This window comes from Nyctereutes procyonoides, unplaced genomic scaffold, assembly GCF_905146905.1.
Source record: "Nyctereutes procyonoides isolate TBG_1078 unplaced genomic scaffold, NYPRO_anot_genome, whole genome shotgun sequence".
In the NCBI taxonomy this organism is placed as follows: Eukaryota; Metazoa; Chordata; class Mammalia; order Carnivora; family Canidae; genus Nyctereutes; species Nyctereutes procyonoides.
In genome coordinates, this window is record NW_026575082.1 from 24,801,638 (window position 1) to 24,827,908 (window position 26,271).

General features: G+C 40.9%; 2 protein-coding genes across 6 annotated transcripts in view; one reads left to right on the top strand and one right to left on the bottom strand.

Moving 5' to 3' along the window:
* Nucleotides 1–727: 727 nt before the first annotated feature.
* On the bottom strand, nucleotides 728–23,735 carry LOC129514428 (ADP-ribosylation factor-like protein 6-interacting protein 6). The gene is given in 5 exon segments (XM_055332985.1): nucleotides 728–2,127; nucleotides 13,458–13,590; nucleotides 22,125–22,178; nucleotides 23,299–23,473; nucleotides 23,476–23,735. Coding segments are annotated over 5 exon segments (681 nt in total). The 5' UTR covers nucleotides 23,701–23,735; the 3' UTR covers nucleotides 728–2,033.
* A 691-nt stretch (nucleotides 23,736–24,426) lies between these two features.
* LOC129514427 (pre-mRNA-processing factor 40 homolog A) overlaps nucleotides 24,427–26,271 on the top strand; it is a 59,229-nt gene continuing 57,384 nt past the window's right edge. For 4 of the 5 annotated variants that reach the window (XM_055332979.1, XM_055332980.1, XM_055332981.1 and 1 more), the window contains exons 1-2: nucleotides 24,427–24,873; nucleotides 25,909–26,040. In XM_055332979.1, the coding sequence (XP_055188954.1) occupies nucleotides 24,598–24,873; nucleotides 25,909–26,040 (408 nt within the window). In that variant the 5' untranslated portion in view covers nucleotides 24,427–24,597. Of the gene's footprint in view, nucleotides 24,874–25,908; nucleotides 26,041–26,271 lie in introns of those variants that run through there. The other variant, XM_055332984.1, reaches the window with a different exon arrangement.

The following is a 26,271-nucleotide window of genomic DNA, read 5'->3' on the forward strand; positions in this document are numbered from 1 at the left end:
CCTCTCTCTTCACTAAGTGAGAATACAATGAGAAGACATTTCTCTGTAAACCAGTAAGAGGTCTTCACTGAAATCCAACCTTTCTGGCACCCCCACTGCAATCACTGTGGCCAAGAGAGATAAGCTAGGATTGACCCAGCTTTGGTTACATACCCTACATACTCAATCACTCTGCTATGGAGGTAGGATGGTTTATATTTGGACCCTATGATGTACTAGAGAGGAACTTCCCACGAAAGAGGAGTGTTAGACCGGAAGAAACGGGGTTTCAGAAGAAATATTTTGCAGATATATATGTATTTATATTATACATAGATATACGTATCTTACAGATACCTATATACCGAAGGTGTACTGTAATCTTTTTCTTAGTCGTAGGACACAAAAAATCTGAAAGGAGCTATCCAAATTGGGTTGGGGAGGGGAGTTTGGAAGGGTGGAAAGAAGAAAAACTAATTTTGTTACCTGTACATTCCATGGCAATGGAAGAGCTGGGATGGCGAGAGGAGAAAAGCAGGGAGTGAAAATAAATTCACTCTGACCACTTTGGAAGGGATATTTTAAGCCACAGGATTTGTATATGTATATAAGTGTATATAAACACATTTACACATATCTCCCACCCATATTAATCTAACCACTTCAGATAATTTAAATTGGAGCCGCATTTGTCATTTCCAATGGGAAGTTTTAGAGGGAAAAAAAAAAGTGTTAAGACTTTTAGGAATATCATTAAATCATTTACTCAGTAACAACACTTAGTAGATAACAAGAACACACTGCACATACTCCTTTCCCATTTGGCCTGAATAAGTAGTTTTGCTACACAATGCCTTCCTAATATAAGTTTTTCTATGGCCAGGGAAAACAGTATTTTAAATAGTTCATCTTCCTAAATTGTATTTTCCAAACAGGTATTTAGAAAAGAAGTGTGAACAATTAAGCTTTATTACTATAAAACAAAAACAAACAATTGTAGAACATTTGACTATAAATATTATGAAACTATATGTAAAAAGACTATACATATATACATTATCAAAATACCTTTTCTATTTTGGTAACTAAATTTCTGAGATTAAAAACAAAGTAATTCAAGCATTTCTAAATATAAAACTTTCAGATTTATATTTATTAAAGACAAAATACCACCATTTCTATTGGAGTAATCATGTATACACCAAGATAAATATTTCCAACTGTGGAAACAAATAGTGAACAACTTCAAATTTCTCAATATTTTAATGCCTTAAGTATTTTTTTTTTGTGAAAATAGGTTTACTTAATTTTAAAATCAGATTGTCTTTTGTGTTTTTTTGCTTTTTTAAAAAAAACAATATTTATTTAAAATGGTATTAGGCTTTCACCAGCTAAAAAATAACATTTATCTAGATGTAGGAATTTTAAAAACATACAAAATCAGTATGTAGTAGGAAAATATATTAAAAAAAACCACATACGCAATTATACCTCCTTAAAAAATATAAATGCACCTTCCACTGATTATGAATATTGAAAATTAAATATTCTGATTTCAAAGTAGCTTCTACAAAATGTTGAAATAGTTGGCATTGTTTGCTTTTCTAGTATCATGAATAAATAAGAAGTATTTCTATCTCATTTAAACAGTACTACTAGTATTTCTTAGCAAAAATGTAGTATTATACATAGCATTATCCTATATTCAAGTTTTCATGTTTGAATTCAATTAAAATGTTTTCTATAATTTATAAGGACAACGCACACAAAAGTAAAAAGATGAGGTAAACATCTTACATTTTTAAGAAATTACTTGAAACTTAACACTCAGATATTCTTAATGCCTAAATTCTAGAATGGTGCTTACGAAGGTCCTCCATTAAAAAAAAAAAAAAAAAAAAAGGAAGGTCCTCCATAATGACGATGATATGACATGTATCTGAACCACGTAACAGCAGGTTTCTTGGTCTTCTCAGTAGACAAATGATGTTCTTCCCTGTTACTACAAAGTGATCATGACTAAGATTTGCCAAAAATAGTGCTTCGGTGTGAGTTTACATGAGGCACCATGCTACAGTAAGAGCAGCAACAATGCCATTCAAAATTGCCATGCTATAGCCCATGTGGAAAGAATGTCCAGTCAGTTTCCTGTGTGGGGGGAGGGGGGAACAAAAAAAGGAAATGTAATTTGGTATAACAGAAACACCATCAGTTTTTATTGAAAATGCTTACAACCTAAAAATGTTTCCCTAATATTTTATACTTTAGTACATGTTAAAAAAGAGTATTGGATATTTGCAGGATTAGTAAATAGAGTGACCTCAAGTTCTCCATCAAAAACTGTCCTTGTAGTCAAATATAATTTTTCAGTTTCATTTCAGCAAAATGTTCAATTTAATCCCTTGTATTTCTTTACTGCGATTCAGTCACTGAGTGTATCATAACCTAATTCTACAGTATAAATCTTGTTAGAAGCATGTTCTTTCATTAATGAGCACTGTTTCCTTGTTCTCACTCAGAACTAAATATATTAATTATTTCAGGTACAACCTGAAGTAATATATCCTGTTTGTACCATTTTTAGATTACATGAAGAAACTACTCTTTCTGTAAGCACTAAAAATAGAACTTGTCCATTTGCATGTCATCAGATTATGTCTTTTATAGACATATTTATTTCAGTTTTCTTTTTTTTTTTTAAGATTTTATTTATTCATAGAGATGCAGAGAGAGAGAGAGAGGCAGAGACACAGGCAGAGGGAGAAGCAGGCTCCATGCAGAGAGCCCGACGTGGGACTCGATCCAGGGTCTCCAGGATCACACCCTAGGCTGCAGGCGGCGCTAAACCGCTGCGCCACCGGGGCTGCCTGACATTTGTTTTCAACTTAACAGGTTACTTAATTGAACTGGCTTTCAATGAGTTCCTAGGTATCAGCAAAGACACATTTCTTATTTTATGATTACTATGCGCATGCCTACTAGCTTATGTGCACAGATTTCCCCTGACATTTGATTCCTCTATCTTACAGCAATTTTAATACATTTTCTTTAACATTCTTTCCACTAACTAATGCAACAATACTCTTTGCTCATCTTTAGGAACTTCCAGTGTTTGTAGATCATTACATTACTTAATATCACACAGGCAATACGTAGGATTGTGACTCAAAATTTAAGTTCATAAAATTCTAGGTCAAAGACTTTAGTTTGTATAGTTTATATAGGATGGCATAATTATTGTAGAATTGGGATACAAAAGAGATTAAAGACCTCATGCAGACTATCCTTATGCTGTAGAAGAGACTTGTATTTAATAGTAACTTGGAGGGCAGCTTGGGTGGCTCAGCGGTTTAGCGCCGCCTTCAGCACAGAGCGTGATCCTGGAGACCTGGGATCGAGTCCCACGTCGGGCTCCCTGCATGGAGCCTGCTGCTCCCTTTGCCTGTGTCTCTGCCTCTCTGTCTCTCATGAATAAATAAATAATCTTTAAAAGAAATAAAAATAATAGTAACTTAGATAATGAGTAAGTTATAAAATATCTATTTTAATTATTTACATTTTATAGGAATGGAATACATATAAAACTTAAGACTCAAATGAATTCAACGATTCTGGCAATTAAAGGGAACCAAAAATTAAAGTATTGAATAAGTTATTGCCAAAAGTTTACAAATTGTCTATTTACTTGAGAGAAACCAGCAGATTCAAGCAGCAAGCAGATGTCCTTTCTTGTTTCATGTTGTTTACGGTTTTTATTCTACTCGGTGGACTCTGAACTGAATTTGTGTGTTACCTGCCAGACTACACTCTACTGAAGCCTTCATTCCTAGATCGCGGTAACTCCAGGACCTCCTCCTCCTCCTCCTCCTAGTATATATTCTCTCATTTATGACAGAACTCCCTGCTTCTGAAACAGTCACCTCATTGCGGACTCATTCTGCTCTGAGCAGAACACTCCCCGCGCTTGTCAGGGTGAGGGGCTGAGCCAGACCCTACGTTAAGAACCAACTGGCTACTTGCTTCTGTGTCTGGCGGGCTCAGGGGAGACAGGACGAGCCAGCCTGGTACTCACGAGTCCCCCGTCACACTCCTGAGCCGCCTTTTATTTTTCATTCTATGCCTAGCCAAGAAATCTCTAATTCATAGAGAATTTTAAGCTGTGTGAGCTTTGGTAGGAATAGCTCTCAGTTCTTTATCTGGAATCAAAAGTTCTTAACCAAACCCAAAATCTGAAAGAAAATACTAAACACCACTGCATTTCAATTACTTGCAAAGCATTTCCTCTATGTTTCTCTCAAAAACACAAAATGATACTTCTTTTGTATTCTTTTTATTGAAGATTACTTACTAGAAATTGCTGGAGAGGATAAAGTTGTGTGTATTCCAACTAACTTTATGAGTGCTATTTAGGACAGAAGAGTTAGGATTGCAAACTTCCCTCCCTTAGGAAATACTGTCTCTCATTAAGGGAAAGGTCACCCCTTACTTTATACTTGGAAGTCCTTTATAATCTCAATTCCCTACTCTTTCATGAGCCACTGAGCCACCTGGGCTGCCCCGAAAGTATACAGAGTACATTTTTGAGATAGAAAAATGCCCCAAAATTTCTATCTCTGCTGAGTACCATCTTGATTAATAAGCAAAGTCTTCATTCCATAGGAAGTCAGGGCAAATAGTACACAAGATAAAAGAATAATAAGATCCCCAAGTCTTTGGATTTTATGAGTCAGTTAAAAAAAATTATTTTGAAAAAAGTAAATAAATGAAACTGTTTTGTTGCCAAACTTTTACTTTGCCAAAAACAGTGTTTGAAAGTTGAACTAATATCCACATTATTTCATTAAAGAAATAATGTCTACATTGAAAGAATAGAAAGGGAGAAAAAGAACAGAAAGGATAAAATTGCAAAATAAGTAACAATTACTCAAGAAAAGATAATTGACAGCTGGTAGTAGGCCACAGTCAGATGTCTAGCTTAAAAAATCTCAATTAAGGGCAGCCTGGGTGGCTCAGCAGTTTAGCACCGCCTTCGACCCAGGGCCTGATCCTGGAGATCCGGGATTGAGTCCCGCGTCAGGCTCCCTGCATGGAGCCTGCTTCTCCCTCTGCCTGTGTCTCTGCCTTTCTCTCTCTCTCTCTGTGTGTGTGTGTGTGTGTGTGTCTCATGAATAAATAAATAAAATCTTTAAAAAAAAATCTCAAGAAAATACTGAAGGCAGATGCTTAACCAACTGAGCCACGCACCCAGGTGCTCTGGAAGCCACCTCCTCTGTTTTATAAGACTTTTTTTCTTTTTAAAATTTTATTTATTCATTCATGAGAGACACAGAGAGAGGCAGAGACATAGGAAGAGAGAGGAGAATAAGGCTCCATGCAGAGAGCCCGATGCGGGACTCGATCCTGGGACTCTGGGATCATACCCTGAGCTGAAGGCAGGCTCTCACAACCACTGAGCAACCCAAGCGTCCCTATAAGACCTTTCATATACCAGGCTGCCTTTTATGACTTACACAAAGATTGTTGACACATAAAAAGTTCCAAGAACAAAACTGGCAAGTACTATCTCTCAAGTATTTCTTATCATTGTTGTTCTATGCATATGGACCTGTGCCTTTTCAGTAGCCCATATATAAAACATTATAAATTTATAAATTAGCATAAGCAAAAGCCATAGCAAACAGGTACAAAGCAAATAGTCACTTGCTACCTTACTTTATGAAAACAAGGAAACCAAATTAGTTAATATGATTTCTTACAGGATTTTGTTACATCTACTTAAATCTCCATTTAGAACAGTAATGGAATATACAACATGCATATATTTAGACCCTTCACTTCAAGAAGCCATATATTAATGCAGCACCATTAATATATTCATTCACCACACTGCCACTGATGGCTCCAAACAGTACCCAGATAATCAAACTTCATGATGCTCAAATATCAAGGCCAAGTTTTTGATCTATCTCTTGTCAGTAGCTTTTCTTTCCTACTGCAATTAGCCATCTGACATCTGTTTCATTAGTCCAAGGCAACAAAGAATCTGACTGAACAAAGAGGCAGCTTGTCAAAATCTATATAAAAAAGTTGTAGAGTCAACTTATTGTGCTCAATGCTCAGTCTAGTGTGCTTGGAAAAGGACTTCTAATTTAAATACTAAGTCACCCACTTACCTATACCTCTAAGACTCATGATACTACCCAAGAATCCATAACTCCATTTCTATTATGATTTTACTATTGTGTTTGTCACACATATCTTCTCACATATCTTCACACATAACTTCTCAACCCCCAAGAATTAAAGCCCCCAAAGTCAAGAACAAAAAGTTAGAGAAAACTCTTTAATAACAGAAAAAGAAGCCTTATGTTGAATAGAGAAAAAATATAATACATCAATGCCAATCCTAAAACTGGAATTCTCTAGTATTAAATATTTAACTCATTGTATGCTTCCCTTCTACAATGATACATAATCATATACAAATGTTATGAAAATTTAAATATTTCAACATCTGATTATACTCCAGACACTATACATAGAAAATAATACAAGTGTGCCTGGGCGGCTCAGTCTGTTAAGCAACTCCTAATCTCAGGGTTGTGAGTTCAAGCTCTGCAACGGGCTCCAGCCTGGGCATGGAGCCTACTTAAAAAAACACATTGGGTGGCGCAGCGGTTTGGCGCCTGCCTTTGGCCCAGGGCACGCTCCTGGAGATCCGGGATCGAATCCCACGTCGGGCTCCCGGTGCATGGAGCCTGCTTCTCCCTCTGCCTGTGTCTCTGCCTCTCTCTCTCTCTCTCTCTCTCTGTGACTATCATAAATAAATTAAAAAAAAAAAAAACACATGCAAGAGTATCAGATCACGTGTTAATCTTTAGTCTGTAAAATGGTTACCAAAAACAGTTTACCAAAAAGCAATTCACATAAAAACCAACTGTTCCCTTTTCTTTCTCACTTCTACTTTACTTTTCATATTCCAAATAGCATTGCAAGGCAATACACTTCTATAAAAAAAAAAAAAAAGCTTTGTAGAAATAAATTAAATTTAAAATTAAAAGCATGTGTTTTTTGAAACTGAGTATCTTCATATTTACCAAATATCATTTGTGATTGGAAGAAGATATAGAAAGGTAGATAACTCAGAGTGATCCTAACAAAAAAGACCAACAGTTTCAGGAAGGCAACAGATAGCAGCTCCTGGTCTGTATATTAACTATGAAACACTGTAGACTGCCAAATTCTATAGATGATATTTAAAGCAGGTTTAGTGAAAAGACACTACTCTTCATTAGCACATTCGTAGAAATCATGGCATAGTACCAATAACTGTAAAGTTTCCTTACTTTTTGACCATGAACCCTGCATCTAAAAAGTCATAATTACAATCATTCATTCATTCTACCCTCAAAAGGACTCTTCACTTGTAAGATTGATGATGACAAATTTCTTAAAACAGAAGTCAACACAGAATTTATGAAAAACTGAGACATTCTCTAAAATCTACAACACTGTGAATGCATGACATGCTATTTGTAAAATATTTCTCAAAATAAAGGCAGAAATATCATTTAAAATCAATTTCTCAGCAAGAGATGCAGTGATCTAGACTTTGGATTCAGATAGCCATATAACCAGAGATTTTATTTTTATATTACCTTTGACCAGGATTAGGCTAAAATTTGAAATTTTCAGTACTATATTTCTGTAACACAGCTCATCTTTAGTAACTTTGGAAACAAGCACTGATTTCTTTTTTTCTTCTTGAAATAAGTCTCTGTGGTTATTTCTAGCACAAAATAATAACCCTGTCCTTACAAAGCTAACTTCTTGGCTTGAAGGCTACAGTCATATGCTGTTAAATTTTAATTTTGATCTAAATGCGTATTTTTTCATTCCAACAAGACTTGTTAACTATTGACTGTAATGAAGGAACACCCTTAATTCAATAATGTTGACCCTTGACCCCTGAATCCAAGTAAAATTACAAGATAGACAAATTTAATGACTTCTTTCACTATTTTTCATTTCACTATTACTAAATATTTTGATTCTTAATTACAAACCAAAGAAGCTTTCTACATTGTGTGGTTTGCCAAACCCATCACTTACATTATCATTTTTCCACTAAATTTATTTCTAAACTATAAGGTAACATTTCTACTGTAGGTGGGACCTATAATAATAACTGAATGGTTTTTTTTTGTTTGTTTTTTTGTTTTTTTTTTTTTAATTTTTTTTTTTAAATTTTTATTTATTTATGATAGTCACAGAGAGAGAGAGAGGCAGAGACACAGGCAGAGGGAGAAGCAGGCTCCATGCACCGGAAGCCCGATGTGGGATTCGATCCCGGGTCTCCAGGATCGCGCCCTGGGCCAAAGGCAGGCGCCAAACCGCTGTGCCACCCAGGGATCCCCTAACTGAATGGTTTTTATTTTTAGCGTGCTGGATAACTGTAAACCTGCAGCTATATCACTGCTCCACTAGATGGGGCACAGGTAATGTGAAATTCATTGTCAGGAAACATGCAGCTTCATACCTTACTACCTCCCCAGTCAGGAGGACTTAATTAAATAGTGTAGTATCTTTGCTTGGGTAGGTCACATACCTAGATGTATTAACTGCTGGAAACTATAATTAAAGCAGATCATCACAATGTGAAATACTGATCACATATATTGTTATATTTGCCTGCTTGGAAATCACTGAGAAAACTGAATGAATGAATAGGGAAAACTAATGTGAAGGGAACCGGAGATGTTCATTAAGTAGTCTCAAAGAGCAGTAATGTTGTAAAGTAGTGAGAAGTGGGAAAGTCTATAAAGATACTTCAGGTAATCAAAAGTTACTGCCTCGTCTCATTATTTAAGAGGTTACCATTACACGGTTACCTACTTTCAGAAGCAACTAAGAAAATAATTTATAAGTATAATGGATCCAAAAACACAAAGAAAATGCTTCCTAATAGAGAAGTCTGTGTGTATCACTTTACAATATACTTTCAGATCAGCAAAGTTTGCTGTCAGGATAACAATTTTTCTTAATATGCCTTTTGAAGTCCATTAAATATCTGTCTGAAAACATACCTTGCTAAGTTCTTTATCTTGTTACTTCCTAAAGGTCCTGTGCTTATCTACAAGTGAAAACTTCTAAATTTTATTATGGACTATGTTGTACCCCTCTCCACACTGCCATTCCTATGTTGAAACCTTACCTCCCAATGTGATAGCATTAGCAGGTGGGGCCTTTGGGGGTAATCAGGATTAGATGAGGTCATGAGAGTGAAACCTGTTCTCAGCCTTGTGAGGATACAATGAGGAGGCCATTTGCAAACCCAGAAGATAGTTCTCATTAGAACCTGACCAAGCTGCCACCCTGATACAGGTCTTCGTCTCCACAACTGTGAGAGTAACAAATTTCTGTTGTTTATAAGCCACCCTGTGTATGGTACTTTGTTATAGTAGCCTCAATCAAGAAAATATCCAACAAATATAATAGAGTTAAATATGAAAAATTATTTTAATACAAGGGTTGATTTCTAATCTCAACTCTCCCAATGAATTATTTGTTCAAACTGATTTCATTTAGACCCTTCATATAATATTTACTATCAATAAATGTTTTTTTTTTCTTTCCTTAAGGAGTTTATGTTTTTAGGGATAAACAACTGAGAGCCAAAGTAAACCTGGTCCTCTCAATTTTCTTCTCCAACTTCTACCAACTAGCTTGTTTGAGGGGTAAAAAAGGCCTAAATGTTTAAAATCTGCAAAGCAGAGCAAAATAATGATTTTTTAACAAACCAATTAGGCACGATTATTTTACTCTCTTCATGTTTGATATTCATGGAGCTAGAAAGTAAAAATATAAAGAAAAAAGTCCCTTCATTTTATGATTTTTAACTGACCTGCCTTTCTTTAGTTTCTACTTAATTTATTAAACAGGGATTTGCTTAACTATCTTAGAATCTAGCTATCATTTATATTAGATTTACAAAAATAAGCTGACATCTATCATGACCGGTGTTTAAAGTTATTTAAAACTGAAAATTCAAAAGAAATACTGAGTGGAAAAATGTTCCAACAGAATGTTAAATAAAAAATGGTTTATAAAACAGTATGTATACTATAATTCCAATTTTAATTTTTAAAATATGCAAAGAATGGAAAGGTATACATTAAAATGTTAGCACTTTGTTCATAAATTTTCCTTTTTTTGTTTTTGAATTTTCAACAAAGAATTTGCATTTCTTTCATATAATGATAAAAATCTATATATTAAAACATCATTAAGTTATAAAAGAATACATAGCCTGTTACAAACATATTTTTATCAATGCATATTACATATTAATGAAATATATCAATCTGATTTCTAAGAAAATAAAGTTTGAAGATTTCAACTTTCACAAAAGGTAGAGAAGTTGTTTCCCTGTACAAGCTCTCATTCTACTGGTGACATAGAGAATATACTTATTCTGCCATTTCTGAAGTAGTTACTGCATTATTTCCCACAAGCACTAGAAGGTAGAGTTTTTGCTATAAAACTTAGTTTTACCAATAATCACTATCTTATATGCCTTTTTTGTCTGTGATTTCTGTTACTATGTCATCATCTATCACTATATTTATTGTATGCATTTTTTGGGCTGTGTCTATATCAACACAAGATAATTTTAAATTATAGTTTCACTCACAGCCATGAATATTTAATAGTTGATTTATCACATATAAAATTAAGTTATCCAACTTAAATACCGAAAGGAATCCAAATTTATATATATGAACATTTTTCAAAACTGTAGCTTTAGGGCTGTATTAAAAAATATGCAGTCTAGGGATCCCTGGGTGGCGCAGCGGTTTGGTGCCTGCCTTTGGCCCAGGGCGCGATCCTGGAGACCCAGGATCGAATCCCACATCGGGCTCCTGGTGCATGGAGCCTGCTTCTCCCTCTGCCTGTGTCTCTGCCTCTCTCTCTCTCTGTGACTATCATAAATAAATAAAAATTTAAAAAAAAAAATATGCAGTCTAAGTCTCTAATCAGACACTATCTCATATTAAAATTAAATGAGTAAGGGGACCTGGCTAGCTCAGTCAGTGGAGCATGAGACTCTTGATCTTGGGTTGTGAATTTAAGCCCTACATAGGGTGTACAGGTTGCTTAAAAATAAAATCTTAAAAAAAAAAATCTTAAAAAAAAAACTGAATGACAACACACTGAAAACAAGTCTATCACTATGGGTTCTAGTTTAATAAAAAATGGAAAGATAACTTTTCTTAAATATTTATGTATTTATTTTTCAGGGGAGGGGGGCACATGCGTGCAAGCAGGAGGATGGGCAGAAGGAGAAAGAGAATCTCTAGTAGACTCCCCACTGAGTGCAGAACCCAATGTGGGGGCTTGATCCCATGACCCTGAGATCATGACCTGAGCTGAAATCAAGAGTCAGACGCTCAACTGACCGAGTTACCCAGGCAACCTGAAATGCAGAGATAATTTTTTAAGAAATCAGTTAAATACCCACAGAGTTAGTTATTTAAAACACCGAAATGCTTTTTCTCTAACTCCAAAAGCTTCTCACATCTATAAGATTTATGAATTCTGGTGAGGGTAGAAAAATATCTGCAAGGGAAAAACATATTCCAGGAACAGAAAACAGTAAGAGTAAAGTCAAGGCATCTCAAAAATCCAGAGTTTATTCAAGGGATGTCAAGGTAATCTGGTATGTGGCTACAGAGTAGGGTGCACTGGACAAACAGCTGAAGATGAAGCTGGAAAAGTCGGGTAGGATCACTTGGGGAAGGACTGTTCTGCTGTACTTGAGAGTCACACATCATTTTGAAGGCAGTGGGAAAGTCGCTGAAGCTCTTCACAAGGAAGAGCTATGACTAAGATCTGTTTTAACAGAGGTAACAAAATACGGCATGAATTCGAAGAGCGAAAGCATGGACTAAGGGAGACCAAGGAGTGAAGTTCAGCGGCAAGGTCTTAAAAAGGGCAAAAACGCTCAAGGTGCAAAGATAAAGTATTCCAGTAACACTTCAAAAAGCAGGAATGAGTACATTTGGCAAAGGATAAATAAACTGAATAAGGGTTTCAAGCCTTGTTAAGTGGATGGAGACCGAGGTCTTTAAGACCAGCTAGAGTCTTAATAACTTTAAATGCAAGGTGCTTTCTGATATCTAGGCTGCAAGCTCTGCTAACCAGCTAAAATTGTAGGGCTGGAAATCAGGAGAGAAGTGAGTTAAAAAGAAATAAAAAGAAAAAAAAAGGATTATGGTTTTTGGTGGCTTATGAAAGGAGTCTCATTATATTATCGACATTGGATACATACATCTTGTTATCAAATAATTAATGTCATCGGGTAGCAAGAATATAAATTTTAATTAAACACAATATCACATAGCAAAATTAACTTTGCAACTGAATGGTCATACAAACTATAATTATTTCACTGTTAGGTGTAACTTAGTCAATTTAGATTAATTACTTATTAACCACTTTGAATACACATATACAAAATTTATTGGTAAGTATATGATTTGTTTCATATACAGACAGGGATTTATTAAGCTGTTTAAAATACACACACACGTCATCTAAAGTAAAGCTAGAAGTTTTAAAGACAGATTTATAAGGAAAAAAATATGAGTTCACTAATAAGAGCTGGTAATAATTATTATTAATAAATGTAGTTAATATTAAACTTCCTATTTATAGAGTCCCTCAAATAGATTTTATTTGGTCTCTACAAGCTCTCCATGAAGTAAGTTGGAGCTGGTAGTAATAACAGCAACAATAACAACCGTAATACTCTGGTAACGTACATATCTTAAATCACCTTTTCCCCAACCCTTCAGTTTGTAGAATAAACTAGATGTCTTAGAAACTCTTATTTGGAAATTTGAAGTATTTAAAATTTGAGTTTTCCTGACATAAATAAACTAGATTAGCACAACCATCTACTGAATTTTTTGAAAGTCTTTTGAAATACAGAAAACACAGACCAAAAAAATATTGTTTCACAGTGAAACACATCTAGACATATAAACTGGGTGCCATAAATGCTTGCTAATTACACAAAACTGAAATCCAAGGAAAAGTCCAATTCAATTACTAAGTTGATATAAATCTGACCATTTATACATGCATTTAGTAAAACTTTCACATTGCCGATATAAATTTAGCCTTCATAAACTGTTTAAATGAGATTCCATTCCAAAGGAACAAATACCAAAGTTTCTTATGTCTTAGATCATTTCTTGAATTTCTTGAATTTTTTAAAAAATCATTGCATTATATAGGTAAGGAATTTAAAATATTCTCCATTTATCTAAAGGCTGAGTCAAATTGAAAACCTGAAGTCATTTATATTTTATAGATGTTGGGACCTCAACATGTTATCTTATAAATTAGAAGCTTCTTTCATTTCAACAGAGTTGGAATGGGTTAAAAAAATAAAAATAAACAGGAATACTTACTTGAACCTGGCAGGTGAAAGAGGAGTAGGAGGAAACATCCCTGGTTCAAAAGAGTCAAAATAAGTCACTGTCCAAGAAAAGCTACAGCAGGAGAATCCAGCAGATAGAGATATTATAAGTAGAGTCCAAAACCCTTAAATGGGAAGAGAGAAGGAAAACTTTTATTAACACCAAAGCAATTTAAATTAAACCAGTATCTTCATGTTCAGAAGATCATGTATATTTCTAAACTTCTGATTTGCATGTAAGTGATACAAGAGATTTGGGTTTACTACAAGCAAACCCATGCAAAAATGTAAAATATTAAAGCACAATTAGAAGTCATATCATTTAATATCTTAACATTTTTTTAAATTTTATTTATTTGTTCATGAGAGACAGAGAGAGAGAGAGAGAGAGAGAGAGACAGAGACACAGGCAGAGGAGTGGGAGAAACAGGCTCCATGCAGGGAGCCCGACCCAGGACTCAATCCTGGGTCTCCAGGGTTATGCCCTGGGCTGAAGGCAGGCACTAAACCGCTGAGCCATCCGGGCTGCCCATATCTTAACAATTCAATGATAAGCTAATAAAATGATTAAAAATAATTTTAAATAATATTTTAATTATTGAACATGTAAAAAGTACAAATTCAACTTATGAATATAACTTATCGGCAGCTTTATAAAATTCAACTATGGGAAAGTGGTTAAAAAACTTCACTGTTGGGATCCCTGGGTGGCGCAGCGGTTTAGTGCCTGCCTTTGGCCCAGGGCGCGATCCTGGAGACCTGGGATCGAGTCCCACGTTGGGCTCCCGGTGCATGGAGCCTGCTTCTCCCTCTCTCTCTCTGTGTGTGACTATAAATAAATAAAAGTTAAAAAAAAAAATTCACTGTTAAAATGTCTTGACATTTTTTATTTCATTTTTGACATGACTTAATTTTACAGTGTCTCCTTTTTAAACTTTCCTATAAACGTTATAAACCAACCTAATCTGATTCTTCAATTTTCCTGAGTATATGAACAAAAAAGGTTAACTCCCAATTTACAAATGGGTTGGGACCCTAGATTTCAGGGTCAGTCAGAGTAGAAGAATGGAAGATTTTCTCAAAGAAATCTTAATTCACAAGCATGGGGCAGCCCCGGTGGTGCAGTTTAGCACTGCCTGCAGCCCGGGGGTGTGATGCTGGAGACTCGGGATCGAGTCCCACGTCGGGGTCCCTGCATGGAGCCTGCTTCTCCCTCTGCCTGCGTCTCTGCCTCTCTCTGTGTCGCTCAGGATTAAAAAATATATATATATATCAAAAGCAATGGTATTATACTGGACTCAAGGAAGGGGGAAAAGGTTGAAAAATGGAAGAATGAGGGAAATCAACAAAGTGACAACAGAAGGAACAAATTAATTTGATGGTTTTCAGATACATATTCAAACTGTCCTCTAACTTAGAGAGTTTACTAAGCCACCACTACTTAGGAGTGTGTCACAGGCCTCCGTAGTACTGGGAGTGAGGAAAAGGTTGAGAAGACTACAGTTGAGAAAGACTAATGAATTGCCAAATTTCCTGGTTACACAAAATGCACAACCAAGATGTCTTTTAGCAAGAGGCATTAAGAAATATGTGCATCAAGCTGTTTGTAAACCATATGAAGCCCAGTAATAGACTGATAAAACAAGCTAAAAGACAAACTCAGAGCAACAAAGTATTAAGAAATACTATGGCAATGTATTTTTGAAAGATTAACCTTAATTTTTTCTCACTAGTTGAGATAATGGACTGTATGTTTCCTGCCCAGAAGAATGTGACAAAGAAATAACCAGTGTCTCTGTGGTTTTTATGCTGCAAAATGATTAAGGGAACTAGGACAGATATAAGTAAGAGGAAGGTAGACCAATACAAAATATCTTGGATAGACAGCAGAGATAATGGGTTGTTTGGGGTACAGACAAAAATGTTTCTGTAGTACAGGGAGTAAGAAAGCGAGGGCTTTAAGCGCAGGTGAGAAAGATTCTCTTTGTTTGAAGAAAGAGGTGTGTCTGCCCTTGTGTGTATAGGTGGAGAGGGGGCAGTACTGCTGGAGATTTCTGGCAGAGTCCTGGATTAAGGCCATACAACACTACAGAGGGATCATAGCTACATACAGTATCTTGGCAGACAGGCCCAGAGCCAAGACTATAGTTGTCTCTTCCCTAGGTGGGGCATAGAAACAGCAGATGGTGACGTGGTTGTAAAAGTGCTACATCTGAAAGGCCACCCTGACCAGAAAGCAAGATGTTTCAGCAGTAACTCATTTGAACAAATGTTTTGAGGACTACATTGCATCCCACCCTAATGCCCTGGCACAGCGTCAGATTTTAGAACTTAACCCAGCTTGGAACTAGGTAGACAGAACCTCAGCAGAGACTGAGATATAGCTGTCCTGTCAACACAGTGAGACAGGGGGCCAAAATAAAAATTATCAGCATACTTAGTGTGCAGCTACAACTTAAAGATTGTTATTCTACCAAATATTATTATTTAGATGAGTACTGCTAAAGGAGAGAACAGAATTGACAAATTTACACTGTTTGATATCAGATAATACAAAAGGTCTGCAGAACAAAAGATAGGAATTCTGAAAAATCAACTATGTTTGAAGTCTTGTGGAATAACGGAAACTTCTAAACATCTAAAAAATATAAGAAAGACACAAAATAATAGATTAAAAAAGTAACAAAATGTGAGGCTCTCTAAAGCCCATCAAACTTTTTCACTCAGGTGCTTTAACAGGACACCTGTCAAAATTAATACAAGAATATTCTTGAGTTCTCAAAACTGACCACTGTTCCACAATCTGTTTGCTTCACTTTGGGCTTTTTAATTTTATATTCATTTTGAACTGATCAACAATTACACCACTGATAAAAGTCAATTCACAGTAATAGGGTAAAAAAAATACACTGTAATATCATGGTCTAAAAGTGCTCATGCTTCAGAAAGTAATTCAATTTGTTTGTGAAAAGCAGAAAAGCCACACAAGTTGGCAGCTAGCAACAACTAAAACTGTAACAAGTCCCTTTCTCCAGAATCCAGAAGCTAAAAACTTGACATAACATAACCCCACTCTACCAAGAGCTAACATTTTATAATGTATAAAGGGATATAAAAGTTAAGTCTTCCTACCTCAATTCAACAATTCTACTCCTAAAAGCAATTAGCTAAGTTTGTTGTTCATCTTTTCTAAAAATTACAGCTCTTTAAGTAACATAGGCATATATACAGAGCTAGTTATGTACAACTAAATGTACAACACACATATATATATTCCACTTTCCACAAATTCTCACCAGAAAAACTCTCGCAGTTTATTTTTCTCACATAACAAACTAGCTAATTCTGATGCCAGCTAAAGTTTAACTTCATTAGCCTAAGAAACATCCCTTCAGATCACCAAATTCTTGCGATTTAGAGGTCCAAATGTGTGCTTCTCATTACTGCTTCTATGTAATAAGGAGACCTGTAATGATTTTTGTGACTAATAATTTGGCTGAATAATAATTCTTGCTAATAACCCATGCTGTGCCTAAACTCTCTCATGACAAAAATTCTAATATACACTGCTGTGAACTTTTGTTCAAGAGATAATTTATATTGATGAATGCAAGACGGTTGGTAATACTAGGTGAAACAAAAAAAACCAAAGTTTTGGTGTACTGTTAAGTTTCAATAGTATATTAATGGCTGAATGTATTACTTCTATTTTTCTAAACTTAAATTCAGAAATTTAAAGTTTTTCTTATTGAGAGTTACATTCATTATAGAAAAGAGATTAAAATAAATAGAATCTAAAACCCCGATAAATTATCTAAAATTTTAGTTTTATTCTTCCAGTCCTGTTGGGCTTTTATTTCTTTTTTTCCCTTAGTCATAATTCTTTAACTAATATGAATAAGCAATACACACAATTTACAAACACCACCACAGAATACAATAATGTATTTGTGAATTTTTCCATGAAATAATTGAGTTACCCCACCCAGCTGCAGATCGCACTGTATCATACCCTTAATACATAGTGGCCTGAAATTACAAGGTTCATACATTCGCTGGAAAAAGTTTAATAAGTTCACAGTCTCAGTCATTTTTCACTGTAAGGAAGAAACTGTTTTCAATTTTAACCTAAGAGAATGGGTCACTTCCCAACACACCCATTCTCTCAGAAATTTTTACCAGGTTTCTAGTGTTCTGTATCATGAACTTATGATGGTAGAGTCTCACTTATCTTTCTGCAGAATAAATAACTGATAAACTCTTCAAATGACTGTCTTCATCTCTGATTGGACTCTGTATATGTCACTCATCTTTGTAAATATTTAGAAGCCTGAAAACATCTTAATCATAAAGCAGAACTAAATGGGCAGCTAAAAACAAGAATAGCCCTTGACACTGCAAAATGCTAGAAATCTGGTCTTAGCCACAAGAGGGACTTATAGTTACCTATTAACTAAGAAATATCAAAGAGTGACAAGTACCAAGAATCAAAAGCTTTCTAGAGTGAAGGAACTCCACAAAGGCAATTACGATTCCTGTATGGCATACTTACAGCATGCATACTCAAAGCACTAGTCCCATGTTTACTTTGATGACAACAGTCTCAAAACATTTTCGGGTACAGGCAAACCTTTTATTTTTCTTATACACTTACTTCAGATTTGGCTGAAATAAAAGGTCATTTTATCATACCCTGTAATAAGACTATGAAAAAAAATGCAAAAATTGGAAAATAGAACTAAGTGTGTGAAAAGTGATAAAACTTGGATAATGTGACAGATACAAAAGCCAATATACAAAAATGAAACAACTCATTATGTTGTATATTGGTGCAATCAATTTGGCCTGAGAATAACCTTTAGGGAGAAGGAGTAAAATGTGATTTTTAACTAAGTAAACTTAAGTTTTATTAACCTCCCTGAAAAAAAAGGCTTACATTACGAGATGGTTTGTAGGACAATTATTAAAGGAAAGCCTTTCCAATGTCACCAAGGGAAGATTAGGGGAGATGAGTTCCAAAACTGGGTGACAGCATCTCTCATACCTCCTTGGCTGGTCTACCTGACCAATGAAGATGAACACTGATAGCCTAATCCTATTAGCCAGTAAGACCATATGACTCCCCAGATGTACTGATACCATGTTCATCACGAACCTTTTTTTGTTTAAGGTATACACAGTTTTCCATAAAGACTTCTTTCAGGCAAAGATAACAAGAGAATGGCAGTGTCTCAGGTCCTTTCAAAGATATGTTTCCTAGGGGCATTTGTTTGCATCTTATTAGCCTGTCACCAGTCAACTCCCAAGGAGTTGAACTGCTCTTAAACACATTTTTTAGGGGCACCTCGCTGGTTCAGTCAGTAGAGCATGAGACTCTTAATCTTGTGGCAGCATAACTATCAACTAGTAGATGTCAAAGAATGACAAGTACCAAAAATCAAAACCTCATGAGATTGAGCCCCAGGTTGGGTATAAAGATTACCTAAAAATAAAATCTTCAAAAACAAAACAAACTACACCTGTAAAGAGATTCTTACCCTATGAAAGTATTTCTCAAACTGAGAGGCATCAACATTACCTATAAAAAAATGAAGATTTTTGGCTTCTACCCTGAGCTAAAACAAAAGCTAGAGGTACTTATTTTTCACCTATTTATTTTTTAAAGATTTTATTTGAGAGAGAAAGAGAGAGAGAGAGAAAGAGAACTAGCAGGGGGAGTGGCAGAGGGAGAGAAAAAGAAGCAGGCTCCCACTGAGTGAGAAGCCCAACATGGGGCTCTGTCCCAGGGTCCTGGGATCATGACCTGAGCCAAAGGCAGGTGCCTGACTGACTCAGCCACCCAGATGCCCCACAGAGGTACTGTTTTAAAGAAAGTACAGGTGATTCTTATGCATACTAAAATGAGAGCTGCTGCTAAAATCTGCTCTTACTGAACTTTGCCAATCTTGGACTAGGCTTAAATTGCAATAAAAAAATCCGCAGCGTGCAGAAGTTTTATTAACCTGTCTAGAAAGAGAGTTCTTTCATAGGAGAGCAGTTACTATACTTACATTATTTGATTCTAAAAACCAGTTCGTTTTCAAAGAATTAAGGCAATTTGCAATAAAATTTAAATAGGAATCATTGAAATAGGAAGGTAACAAGTATGGACACTAATAATACAGCAAAAAAAGGGTAATACACAAAACAATCAAACATTACAACAAACAAACATTACATTTACCTTTGAGGTACCTAGCAAACAAGGCAAAATAAATGCAATGAAATACAACAAAATAAGATTTAAAAAGGCTACATTCCACTTTTCCTGTAAATAGTGGACAAATTAAACACTGTTTTTATTAAAGATCGTTTCTTCATGTGAAAACTTTTATACCATTTATAAACGGGTAAGAATATAATTCCACAGGCATTCCTTCAGATACTCTGATGCAGCAGTCCTTTATATTTGTTCACTCAAAGCTGATTTGAATCCATGTAAAATTTGAAAAAAAAAAAAACAAAAAAAAAACCAAATGGCCTATTTTCAACTATGAGCTCTCAATTGGACTTTTAACAGAGGCCAGTAGTCAACTCAAAACATTCTTCTGTAAAGAGGTTATATTGTTTTTTTTCTCCTAACAGGAGAGAATTTCTGTTCAGAACAATGCAAGGGTAAGTGCTATCTTAGTAACCACAACTTTATAGAAGCTTAATCATATTGGCACTGTTTCTCTGAGGTAGGTGAAGAATTCTATTCTCTTGCTAGAAAAGAGCATTTTCTATTGCAGGTTATAATGAATATTTGTTTTAAAGATAATTACAGGCAGCAGGTGGCTCAGCGGTTTAGCGCCACCTTCAGCCCAGGGCGTGATCCTGGAGACCCGGGATGGAGTCCCACATCCAGCTCCCTGCAGGGAGCCTGCTTTTCCCTCTGCCTGGGTCTGTGTCTCTCATGAATAAATAAATAAAATCTTAAAAAAAAAAAATAAAGATAATCATGCCTACTTTAAGGAAATTGACTGAATTAGTCCACTAGATGTTGAGTATATTCTCTATCTGACTACTGTAGCATTAGTTCAACATAAGGATTTTTGTTTTGGCACTACTATTGTTTAGTGTTTTTTTTTGTTTGTTTTTGGTGGGGTTTGTTTTTTTTTTTTTTTTTTTTTGGCTGTAAAGATACAACAGTTTCTCTTCACTCCTGAGATTGTTCCTGAATCCTGAAAGTTAATTCATGCCACCAGCACAGACTTAATGATCTTCCTATTTGCTGTCACAGCATTAGATATCTATCAGGCACATCTAAAAGTATTACTAAACAAGAAGTGGGAAAAGAAGCAGGGCAATGACAAAGCCTTACTATATTCCTTTTGATACTAAACAAGCTGTTCCTTCAGATGAAAAGTGCCACCTATGCTTTTCATAAATGTGAATGAAATTTGCTAAGTTTTAAACAGCAACATGGAATTTTTCCCTAGTTCTTAAGATTGTTCTATTCTTGTTGCATCAAGTTGACAGTTTAAATAACTGCTATGAGGGATCCCTGGGTGGCGCAGCGGTTTGGCGCCTGCCTTTGGCTCAGGGGGCGATCCTGGAGATCCAGGATCGAGTCCCACATCGGGCTCCCAGTGCATGGAGCCTGCTTCTCCCTCTGCCTGTGTCTTTGCCTCTCTATCATAAATAAATTTAAAAAAAAATAAAAAAAAACCTGCTATGAAATGCCTCATAATCTTGGCTGTTTTTAGAGACAAAATATACAACATACATTGATAGAATGAGCTACTGTAAAGTACATTTTCTCATGCAAGAAGTCGAGACTATAGAAAGGTTTTCATGGGACATCTAACAAACCATAATTTGTTTCAATAATTTGAAGATAAAGGTTTTCCCCCTTCTGCAAAATCAGTCAGACTATATACTTTGTATCATTTTAAGGCCAATAGCCTTGAAGAGATAAAAATTGAGATGGGGGGGGGGACATGCAGGATAGGATCTCAAACTTTTTTTTTCCCCCCGATTCAGAGTGATCAAATAAATTACAGCAAAAAGTAGTAAAATATCCCAAACAGGTCAGGTTCTGAACACTTCAAAGTTATTTTGGCAAAAAGTAATAAATACAAGATAAATAATCCTTCAATTTTTCACTAGTCGTCTGTACTCTACAGCATTCTACATTCTATAGAAACTTGAGGCTGACTTAATCATCATTAACTTAAGCAAGTATGTCTAATACTTTTTACATTAAAAAAAAGGAAGAAAAAAAAAAGGAAGTTGCTTACAAGGAGATAATGAACTTAAATTTCTCCTGAGGTCTGCTTAAGATGTCATCTTTGCTAAGTTTGTGAGGAGATTTTTTTGTTTTTAATTCCTGGGGAAAGGTATAGGAAAACTTTTTGAGGAACTAACTAGAAAATGTTAGTCTCTGGGTCTTTGTCACACACACAGGGTGTTCAAATTGCATTCCTACTGTGCGTGGTGTATACACAAACATACCAAATATACAAATTCAAAAAATCCAATAAAATTCACCACACACAAATGCAATTAAAAAATTTAAGACTGCATGAATTGCACAAGGGAATAATTTTTTTATCCAAAATTTTGTATAGTTTAAATTTATGGCTTGGAAAAATAAAAATGAACTCCAAAGCAAATCAAGTGAGAGTTAAGTTTATACCTAGTAGTCCAGTGTCTGTGTCGTCTTCAGTCTTTAAATTCTCAGCATGTAACTCTGTAAATACAAAAAAAAGGGGGGGCTTGAGTATAAACGATTTTACAATTTAAATAGAAGCTCAAAGCCTGGAAAAATATCGTGGAGCTGTGGAAAGTGCTCTGGAGTCAGAAACAAAAGGGTCCACACGCGAATCCGCTACTAGGTATGCGGCCCTCCGAGGGAAATCAAGTCCGTCGGGGCGCATCGCCGCAGTAACCAGGCTTCTTGGAGTCGCTGTGAAAAAACCCGGAGTCTGTGTTGGTCTCCTCCCTGCACCCGACGTGGGGCTCACTCAACCTCGAGATAGCGGCGCTCCCGCGCGGCCAGGTGCCCTGCGCGCGCCTTCTGCGATGCTGTCGCGCGGCCTACAAGGGCCCCTTCCTCCGTCCTCAAGGGACCCAAGCCCAGGTCGCAAGGGTCGTGACCTGAGGGATCCACCTGCCGCGGGGCTGCACCGGCAAGGAGCCCGGCGCCCACGTCTGCACCGCGGCTCGCGCCCCGCGTCCTCGCTCAGGGAGGGGTTCCCGGGAGCCGCCCGCCGGCCCGCGGGCGCCTGGAGCGCGGGCGGACACTGCAGCGGGGGGGGCGGGTTACTTCCACGTAGAGAACGAAGGCCGACGCCGGGGCGCCGAGCGCGCGGATCTCCGTCGGCCGCGGCCCGAGCCTTCCCGCCGGATCGCACACCGCGCGCACATCCTCTGTTCCCACCTGGCGGCTGTCTAACCTCACACTCGACGAAACAGAACTAATGGCCGGAGAAACGAGAGGTGGTCTGGCCGCGACAGACACCACCGCACGTCGGCCGAGAGCCACGGACTCCATCTCTAAGAGCAGAGCCCCGGGCTGTGGGGCGGCGGCCCGGCCGTCCGAGCGCGCGCGGCACCGGCGCCGCCTCAGCGCCGCCGCCTCAGCCGCCGCCTCAGCGCCGCCGCCTCAGCCACCGCCTCCACGGCGCCGCCGGCCAGCCGGTCCCACCGCGGCGTCCGCAGGCCGCCCAAGCACCCACCTGAGGCGGCGCTTGCCCACCTCCGGCCTCCCACCTCGGGCGCGGCCCTGCCCGTTCGGGAAACACACCGCAAGGGACGGGTGGGCGAGGCCGGGCGGGGGGGGCGGGGGGGCGGGGGGCGCGCGTCAGTACCTTTCACCACCAGGTAGGCGATGGCGAGGAGGAAGGCGACGAGGACGGCGAACAGCAGCGAGCACAGGATCGACAGCACCCGCACCGGCCGGCGCCGCGCCGCGCCCTGGCCGCCCGCCGCCAACACGCCGTTGCGCTTCTCCGGCAGGACCGGAGAGCCGCCCCCGCCCCGCCCCCGCCCCCGCGGAGCAGCGGGCGCTCCGCGGGCTCCGACGACGCCCCGGCCGAGAACTCCGCCCGCAGGTCGCGGGCCACCGGGTCGCACCCGTCCTCCTCGTCCTCTTCCGCGTCCCCCCACCCGCCCCCCGCGGGGAAGGCGAAGGCCGGCCGGGCGGACGCGGCCGGGGTGCCGGGACGTCGGCGCAGCGCAGGCAGGCGCCTCCCGGTCTCCAAGAACGACATGGCGGGAAAGGCCGCCGCGCCCGCGGAGGGCGAGACTCCCCCCCGGCCCCGCCCCCACCCCCGCCCCGCGCCAGCAGCAGCCAATCAGCGGCCGGGCCCCGCCCCCGCGCCCACCACCGGCGAGGCGGCGCGGGGGTGCGCGTCCGGGCGCGGAAGGCGCTGCGCTGCCTAAGACGAGGCGGGGCGCCCGCGGGCCCGGGCGCGACCCCAGCTTGGGGGGCAGGACGGCAAGCGGACGAGCACCCGGAGAGCGCCGAGCCGGGCCCGAAGGGAGCCAGGTCCCCGCCCCCCGCGGGGTGTCGTCCCGGCCAGAGACCCCCGCCCCCGCCGCGTCACCTCCAGGCGCGCGCGCCCCGCCGCCCCGAGGCCGCGTCCCGCCGGCGCCCGGTCCTAGCGCCCGCCCGGCTACGGCCCCCTTCCTCCGCCGCACGCCCCGCGCCTCCCGGGCCCCCCTCCCTCCCGGCCGCTCGCCGCCCCTCGCTCCCCTTCTCATTGTTCTCCCCGCCCCTATCACAACTTGCCTCCGCGCCGCCCGACACGCCTCCGCCCCGCCCCCTCCGCCTCGGCGCGGGCTCTCCAGCTGGTGCGTCCGGAGCTCGATCCCTCGCCTCCTCCCCGCCCCTCCTCCTCCGCCGGCAGCGCGCGCCCCGCCCCGGCCCCGCTACCGCTACGAGTCGCGTATACCCCCCCCCCCTCCCCGGGCAGCCTCAGGTTTGTGGGGCGTACGGCACTCGGGCGGAGGGGGTGAAGGTGGCAGGCGCGCTGCCCCGCCCCCTGCGGGGTGAGGCGGTCTGAGCTCGGGAGGCTGGGACGCGGTTGTCCTCCCTCCCCCGGGGAAAGTTGGTGGAGTTTTCCCGGCGGAGGCGCAGAAACTTCCTCCGTCCCCCTTCCCCCTCCATGCAGGCGACGCCGAGCGAGGCTGAGGCTGGGGGCCAATCGCCGCAGAGCTGCGTGTCGGAGGCGCACTCTGATTGGACAGCGGGGAAGCCCGTCAGCCTGTTGGCCCCGCTGGTCTCGCCCCGCAGCGCAGGGCAGCCTTTAACCTTTGGCCCCGGCGGGCGCCAGCCACTCAGATCGCTGCTTGTTGGTATGTGCAGCGGCAGTGGCCGCCGGCGGAGCAGTCTGAGCCCGACGATGAGGCCGGGGACGGGAGCCGAGCGTGGAGGCCTCATGGTGAGTGAGGCGGCGAGCCGCCCTCCGGCGCGGGGTCCCGGGGACGTGGAGCGGGGGCTGTCGGGCCGCAGCGCCCGGGCCCCTCCCGGCGGCCCCCCGAGGAGACGGCCCGCGGCGAGGCGTCGGCGGAGCGGGGCGAAGCGGCACAATGAGACGCGGAGTCAGAGGCCGGCGGCCGGTCCCGAGGGGCAGAGGCCGGGAGCGCGCGGCGGCGCTCGGGGCGGCGGGCTCCGGGGCTGGGGCGGGGCGCGGCGCGGGGGCGCGGAGGCGAACCCGGACGTCCCCGCGGCTGGGCCTCGGCCTCGGCCTGGGCGGCGGCGGCGGCGGCGCTGGGCCTCGGGCGGTGGAGCCCCGGAGAGCCGGGCCCGCCGCCGCCCGCAGCCCCCGCCCGCAGCCCCCGCCCGCGCCCCCGCCCGCGGAGGGCTTCCTCACGGGAGTGAGCGGCCTGCGCCGGGCTCCGGGCCGCCCCGGGTGGGTCCTCCCCGAGCCGAGGAGCGTGGTCTGCGGTGCGGGTTCTGAGGGACGCACCCGCGCTCGACGTCGGGCGTCCTTGGGGACCCTGGCCTCGCTCGCCTCTCCCGGAGGCCGCGCTCCTCACGGTGAAGTCGGCGAATCCTCGCTTCAAAGTGTGAAGTCAGCGTGGAGCCGGGTCCGGGAACGGTTACTGTTCGGGCGCTGCCTACCTTGTACCCGTGAGGAACAACAAAGTCGTGGCTCCCGGACCTGCCCCTGCGCGGCGCCGGCTGTTAACGCGCTGCAGCAGCCTGCTTCGGAAATGAAATCTGTGTTCTCTTTGCCCAGTGATTATTTTAATTTTTTCTCCGATTACTTTGTGATTCGGCCGGTGGCGAGCCCGTGTAAGTTCCGGTGGGAGGTGCATTTTGTTTAAGAAAAAAAAGTACAAGGCAACCCGGTGATGGGGCCTCAGTTGGCCTGATGCTGAGCCAGTCTGTGCGCGTAGCCCGCTTGTGCGATCAGGTTTTTGAGAAGCGTTCATCGTCCCTTGCTCGCTCTCACGTGTCCCTTGTTTTCCAGATGGGCCACCCTGGCATGCATTATGCCCCGATGGGCATGCACCCCATGGGCCAGAGAGCCAACATGCCTCCTGTACCTCACGGAATGATGCCGCAAATGATGCCCCCTATGGGAGGGCCGCCAATGGGACAAGTAAGGATGCTCCTGTTTCGTTTTGTCTTCGGTTGTCGTTGTGTCAAGATTTTCAAGACCTGGGTCAATACTTGCAGCTATTTAAGGATTAGTTTATGCCAAAATAATATTGTCGAATAAGTCAAATGCTGAGTCTAATCAAATTTTGAAAGTAAGGAAAAAGCCTTCCGTGTTAAAGATTTATTTTCTACCACAGCAGAACTAAGAGTTCTCTTTTTAAGTAGCTGTATA